Raw genomic sequence first — 7,195 nt, 5'->3', positions numbered from 1 at the left:
AAGTCACAATAGCATTTATAGGTGATGAGCATTTTATACAATGATTGTGAGCAGGGCCACTCAATGGATTATTGCTCTTTGGTAGTATTTAAGGCCTTTGACAGCAGTTAGGGTAGACCCAATTACGGAGAAACTTAGTTTGTTTGAGCTACCCAATGTATTCAATGTATCAATACTGAAGGATGTACTGCACAACCATTGTCCAGTTTGGGCACACAAATGTCAAATTCTAATGTGTACTTTAGTCCTTTATATGATTAATAAAGAACACGAAATGCAAGGACATGTATCAAAGTCAGAAGTTTAATGTTTAGACAGCAGCCTAGCATCATACTGATTACAGGTCATTTCACCTCATTAATATATTGTAAAAATATAGTCACGATTCCCCACCACCATCATGCCAAAGAGTGCAAGATAGTTTTTTAAAAATCTTAATTTTAGCAAATGAACAAGTCAACCCTTCACAAAGCTACTCAATAAAATTACAAAAGGAATAAATCTGCTACTCAGTTTGCATATATATTACATTTTTCAATTTCAGTACTCCAAGGTGATTATTCATCACAGATCAAAGCATCTTAAGAGGCTGCAATTAAGCCAAGCTTAATCAAATTTCATAATTGATACAAAATATTTTGCCACTCTTCTTTTGAGGTTTCCCCCCACCCCCCAATCAATAATTGCATTTCCTTCAAGGGAGCCTCTCCGGTTAATTGCGAAGTGATTTGTTCCTTTGCTCGGCAGGTGTAATCACATTCGGATGCTGGAGAAACAAATGAACAAAAGTAAGTGACATTCTTTCTCTCACCTCTATCCCATTATTTAAATCTTACTCTCCTAGTACTTCATCCAAAAATTGAGAGTCAAGAGGAACAGAACTGGAGGCAGATAGTGGCAGGGCCATAGTGATGATTTTTGTCAGCAAACATAGACAAGCTGACTGGGCCACCACAGTGATGACCATAAGCAGAGTGTAGCAACCTCTTGTATGGAATAATATACATCTCTCCTGAAAACAGGTACTCCTGCTTGTGGTAGAATTTCACAGGGGCCAGAAACTCTCCTGTACCTCACCAAGTGCCCATTCTTCAGAACATCAACAGGCAATTTCCTCCAAAAAGTTGCAGGACCTGTCCTCACCTGACATACATACGCTTTCCAGAACAAGTCACTAGACCGAGATTATTTTATGGAAATACATGGAAGTTACAACATGGAAATACATTCAGCCCAACTAGTCCAAGTCGGTGTTTAACCTCCAGGTAAGCAAATAGTTCAAATGACGACATTTACCCACCATGTTGACAGTTTCTGCCTCAACCACTAACCCGAAGTGAATTTCACAGCCTCAGCTCGCTAAAGGCATTTCTCCTGCCTTCTGTTCCAAGTGTCTTATACTTAATCATGTATCTATGTCCACTCAACTGCCTGTTTCTATTTACCTGTCCTGGTAATTTTTAAACCATCATAATCTGCATTGTTCTAACAAAAAAGATGTAATTTTTACATGTCTTTCCTCACACCCGGCAGCATCCGAGAATCTGGATTGGACCTTCTCTAAAGCCTCCATATCCTCCCAAAGTATACTCTAATGGGAGGTTTTATATAGGCTCACCATTAGCTTGGCTTTTATATTCTATACCGCACGATAAAACCTAGAATTCCATTAACTTTTTTTTTTTTGCAGCCTTATCAACCGGACATGTTGCCTTTAATGTCCTGTGAACCTATACCCCCAAAATTCCTCTGCTCTCAGCACCAAACCTACTTCCATTCAGAGTATAATTACTGCTTTTTTAAAAAGCAGGTAAAATGTATCACCTCACGCTTGCTGACATTGGAGTCCGTCTGCCACTTTTGAGTTTATTCCACCATCTTATCAATACCCCTTTACAGCTTCCATTGATCTTCTAAGCAATTAACTATACCTCCTATTTTGACACCTCTCTCTAGGTTTATAGCCTAATCATTGATAGACACAGTGAACAGAAATGGCCACAGAAATGCATCTTGTGGGACACCATTACCCATTTCCAACTAGAGGCAAGAACTTTGGCTGATTTCCTTCCCCACCTCAGTCAGGAACACCAAGGCCACTTATAGGATCCCTCTCTCTATCCCAGATAAGAACCAGGGATCAAAGCTGGACATTAGCACTGAACAGGTGATTGGGGGAAGGCAGGGGAGAATGGAAACATTCCAAGTTACACTAAAGAAAAAAAAACTTGCATTTCATGCTTTTACTTAAGATGTTCTGTTGCAGAGGTCAGAAGTAATATTCAATAAACATTAACTTTGATTTCCCCTTTAAATTAGATTGGCTTTCTTACTGCAGCTTTTAGTGCTTGATGTAGGTCTTCAATGATGTCCGCTACATCCTCCAAACCAATGGATAATCGGATTAGGGTATCACTTATCCCCAGCATATCGCGATCCTTCTTCAGGACAGAGGCATGTGTCATAATAGCCCTAAGAGAGAAAATACAGGTCATTGGTGTTGCACGGTTTTATTAAGGATGTTTTGCGTCAAACATTTTTACTATTACTCTTCCCCTTCTTCCTTTAGTTTTTAAAGAGACTGTGCATGTGAAGAAAGAGGGGAATGTGGAGGAGGAATGCGCTCAGTCCAAGCCTATTACCCACCTCATTCCAATGACCTAGCCAATATTCAGAACCTGAAATAACTGCATGGAACAGCCAGTACCACATTTGATAGTTTTGGGGGAACTGGGTGATGCCCATGGAACTTGGATCCATTCCCAACCCAGATTGATAGGATACTTACACCCTATATGCAAGATAACATTTTATAAAATTGTTGGAAAAGGGCAGGTATGTTAGATGAAGTGAGTTAGGGCAGGTTCAACACAGCCTCTAGTTGACAGGAGTGCAGTTTAAAACTGTCTCTAACTTGGTACTAAACTGGCAATCTCACTCAGAGGAACAATGGGTGATGTGGAAAATGGAAGAGTGTCACACTGGTGCAGTGGGTGCTTTTATGGAATATGGGCAGAGACATATTACTGGGTCAGAGTAAAGAGAACTTGATTCTGAATCTAACCACGCTACACTTGACCCACGAGCGCTTGGTGACAAAAATGAAAAAATGTTCTTCTCATCCCTCCTCAAGGAACATAAAATTCGCAAAGATTTGCTGTCATCATGCTTTGACGTGGAAGATTTTGTAGAGAAGATTGATTTACAAACTAGAATTTAAATAGCATGTTAACCTGCATCAGGAAGGATGATTTGTGTTCATTCCTTTCATACCGTCAAGTTACAGACAGGCCTGTATAGACTTAAACTTAGTAATATGTAGAGTATAGTTAATAAGTAACAATGACTACAGTTCAAAAATAACTTGTATGTGAATCACTAAGACATCCTGAGGATGTGATCAGGCATGTTCCTTATGTTTGTAAATATTGATATTTTATTATAGCCAAGCCTTTTTTGGATAACTGCCTTTTAATCAGCCACTTGGAGTACAACTGAACAGTGAAAGTCAATCAGGATGTAGACGGTTAAAAGAAAACAGATGAACTGTTGAAGGGGTGCTGAAAAGTACTAAATATTTTAATTCCTGTAAAAGTGAAGAAATAAAATAAAAACAATTTAAGTCAGCAGCAAAGGAAAATCCTTTGAGGTTCACTGAAAATTGAAGTAGAAAAAGGATAGCATGGTGCTAAAAGAACCATAAATGTTTAATGTTCTGTCTGCAACTCAAAGGAATGAGTAAAAGTTAAATAGAAATGTCCAATAAAATGATTCAGGCAAAAGCAGGTGCGGTAAACTAATGACAATTATCAAAATTATTACAAGTCAGATAATCTTGAGCTTTAATAAAATATAAATGGTAATGTTGTGTATGTAATATGTGTGCTACTTTGAACCTATGGACAGGACTGCACTACTTGTAGGGCGTAGTGATACGCAGTACCACTCCTGGCCATAGGGGTATAAATAGTACTGTGGGTACTGATCTCCCCTCAGTTCCCGCCTGTGGGCATGAAGTAAAGACCTACGTGCAGTCCCTACCTCCAACCAGTAAAGACCTGTTTGAGTTATACGTTTAAGTCTTTGTGTTAATTGTTCAATACAATACACATACTTAACACTGGTGACGAGGATGGGATATATAATGCTGAATATTTGCTGGAATTGCGTAAATTAGCGAAATATTGCCAGTTTGGAACGGGACTGACAGATGCACTAAGAGACAAATTTGTGTGTGGTTTATTTAAACAGGATACACAAAAGCGACTGCTCGAGGAGAATGAGCTGACGCTTGAGAAGGCGGTCACTATGGCAGCAGCACACGAAGCCGCAGCGAGAGGCACGGCAGTAATGCAGCTACGGTCACCGGAGCTCAGTGCACACAAATTGGGTGTGAGTTCTGGCAAATGTTATCGTTGTGGAAAGACAACGCATGATCAGAACCAGTGTTGGTTTAAAAACCAAGAATGTAGAACTTGTGGTAGGCTTGGACATATAGCTAGAGTATGCAGGTCAGGGAAGAAGACCAGCAACAAGAAGTCACCGCAAGGAAAATACGCAAAGGTACACAAGGTGATCGAACAGGAGTCCGATTCAGACGCTAGCAGTAATGAACTGGCTAGCTTAAGCTGTAATGAACTGGCTAGCTTAAGAGTACTCAACGCTGGTAAGGGTGCAGACCTCCAGACAATTTGGGTCACTCTTCAGATAGAAGGAGTCCAAGTAAAACTGGAATTGGACACTGGATCGGCATTGACGGTCATAAATAAGAAAGATTACGGAAAGTTATTCCAACATATTCCCCTACAGGATACGGGGATTATATTGAAAACATACACGGGGCAAAGAGTGTACCCCATCGGGAAAATAGAGGTTGCAGTGGTCCACAAGGGCGAAGACAGTCAAATAATGGACTTATATGTGATATCTGAAGGAGGTTCTCCACTACTAGGACGGGAGTGGATTAGGAAAATGAATATGGACTGGCATTTCCTACAAACAATAACGAGTGAGAACTCGGTGAAGATAGTCGGCCCAGACTCTGGAACGGATGATGGTAAGCCCAACTCAGGTGCAAAAGACAAAGTTTCAGCACAGAATTCCACTGAGCAACAACAACATAGTTTAACTGTGGATTCTGAGTCTGGCAAGTCTACTGATGTGCCCATTTCTGAGGGACACCGGGCTCGAACTCAACTCCATTTCAAACTACAACAGCAATTAGAACAAATGCTTCGCCGTTGTGAGCAAGAGTTGAATGCAACGAAAGAGTTCTTTGATATAGAGTTGGAGAATCTGGAAAGACAACAGAAGCAGCTGATGGAGAAAATGGAGCAGGAGCACACAAAACGTCTGATGTCAGAGGAGTTAACGGTCAGCCAACTCCTGCATATGCTGAAGGACAGGACTCTGAAATGGGAAAAACTTGAACACGAACTTCAATATTCAAACGAAAGGGGTTCGGAGCTCTCAAAGGTTATTGGAAGAGCCGAGGTGGCAACACAGACTGAGATGACTGCAACAGAGCAGCCCTTGGATGCCAAAAGTACGCTGACTCACGTCAACGTAGAACAACAGACCGCTGAAACAGCTGCTCCGGTAGAGGGATTGGATAGTCCGATCAATCAATCTCCAAAAGAAGTTGAAGTAGTAAAATCTCAAATGAGGTCATTAGTAAACGACTTGCTGAAAGCCCAGAAAAAGCTGGATGAAGAGGTACGCATGAAGAAGTCTCTTCAGGAAAGGTGTCTGGACTTGGAACAAAAGCTGGCTAATGCCCAGCTGGGTATGGAGGAAATAGAAGACCCTCTCGCTGGCCTAGATCAGGACGACACCGAATATTACTATGTCCTGTCCTGCCCAACTTGTAACTTCGACCCCCACCATACAGAAATCATGGAGGAGCACCGAAAGTCTACGGAACATCGGGAGAAGGTGGCTCTACTACGGAAAAAGGAGGAAGAGAAGGAGGAACTGCGCATGCAGCTGGCAGCTGACAGTGGAGCCCAGAGAGTCTCCAAGAAGCAGAAAAGGAAAAGTCGAAACAGAAGATGACCCATCTGAACCATTATTACCTCTACCAGATCACACACGTGGTCCCTCCGAACGGAGCCAATTCAGTTCGGAAGTTCAAACTGTTAAATCCATGGAAGGACTATTGAATGAGTCACTCCAGCAACGTGAACCGACTACACCACAGAGATTGAATCTGTGAACTGTTTTCCGCAGAGACTGAATCTGTGATCTGTTTTGACATGAAGTTATCTATGTATCTATGTTATTCTGTTATGTAAACCTGAAGTTATATATGTATATATGTTATTACGTTATGTTAAATGGGGAGATGACTGTAAAGCTAGGAAGGGAGGAATGTTGTGTATGTAATATGTGTGCTACTTTGAACCTATGGACAGGACTGCACTACTTGTAGGGTGTAGTGATACGCAGTACCACTCCTGGCCATAGGGGTATAAATAGTACTGTGGGTACTGATCTCCCCTCAGTTCCCGCCTGTGGGCATGAAGTAAAGACCTACGTGCAGTCCCTACCTCCAACCAGTAAAGACCTGTTTGAGTTATACGTTTAAGTCTTTGTGTTAATTGTTCAATACAATACACATACTTAACAGGTAATATTGAAAATTAATTCAAAGTAGTCTCTAAAATTAAATGGATAATTGGGTGATGAAAAGCCACTCAATGTAAAGTTTAAAATATAACTGGAGCAAGGAATCTATTGAATGTTTGATTATTTTGTCTGCTGAAGTAATTTTAAAATAGAAGTGGCTATTGAAATTAAAATAGCAAAACCAGTTGCTGTAAAACTAAAGCATTTTTGACAACGTGATCACAATGATTACACAGCCTACTGCTGTTAACGCAGTCATCTTTGCTCCAACAATTTGAATTATCCATTGAGAATTGATCAATTTAAATAAACTGTACAGGAACGGTTTTTGTTTGAAAGAGCTTTCAAGTAACCAAGAATTAGAATTAAGCGACCTTGAATTAAGTGCAGTGTAGCATTTGAATTTTTAGTGTTTAGAAGGAATTAAAAGTAATAAAAATATTTCCAATTTTAGTCAAAAGCCACTAAAATTATTTTCTTTTCTGCATCAGTGCACCCGTGTGAAAAAGTAAAAATCTGTTGAAAAAAATCCTTCAAAATAAATATTCAAACATGCAACTTAATGTTT

At 40.3% G+C, this 7,195-nt stretch overlaps 1 protein-coding gene across 1 annotated transcript in view; it reads right to left on the bottom strand.

Annotated features, from left to right (window-relative positions):
* Nucleotides 1-285: 285 nt before the first annotated feature.
* The window catches only part of LOC147122066 (cystathionine gamma-lyase-like), a 66,522-nt gene continuing 59,612 nt past the window's right edge, over nt 286-7,195 (bottom strand). Inside the window, 2 exon segments of the mRNA XM_085982783.1 lie at nt 286-766; nt 2,334-2,472. Of these exon segments, the coding sequence (XP_085838909.1) occupies nt 713-766; nt 2,334-2,472 (193 nt within the window). The 3' untranslated portion in view covers nt 286-712.

This window comes from Somniosus microcephalus, chromosome 3, assembly GCF_052327205.1.
Source record: "Somniosus microcephalus isolate GS21.2 chromosome 3, FLI_Smic_1.0, whole genome shotgun sequence".
NCBI lineage: Eukaryota > Metazoa > Chordata > Chondrichthyes > Squaliformes > Somniosidae > Somniosus > Somniosus microcephalus.
This window is presented reverse-complemented; position numbering and strand designations above follow the sequence as displayed.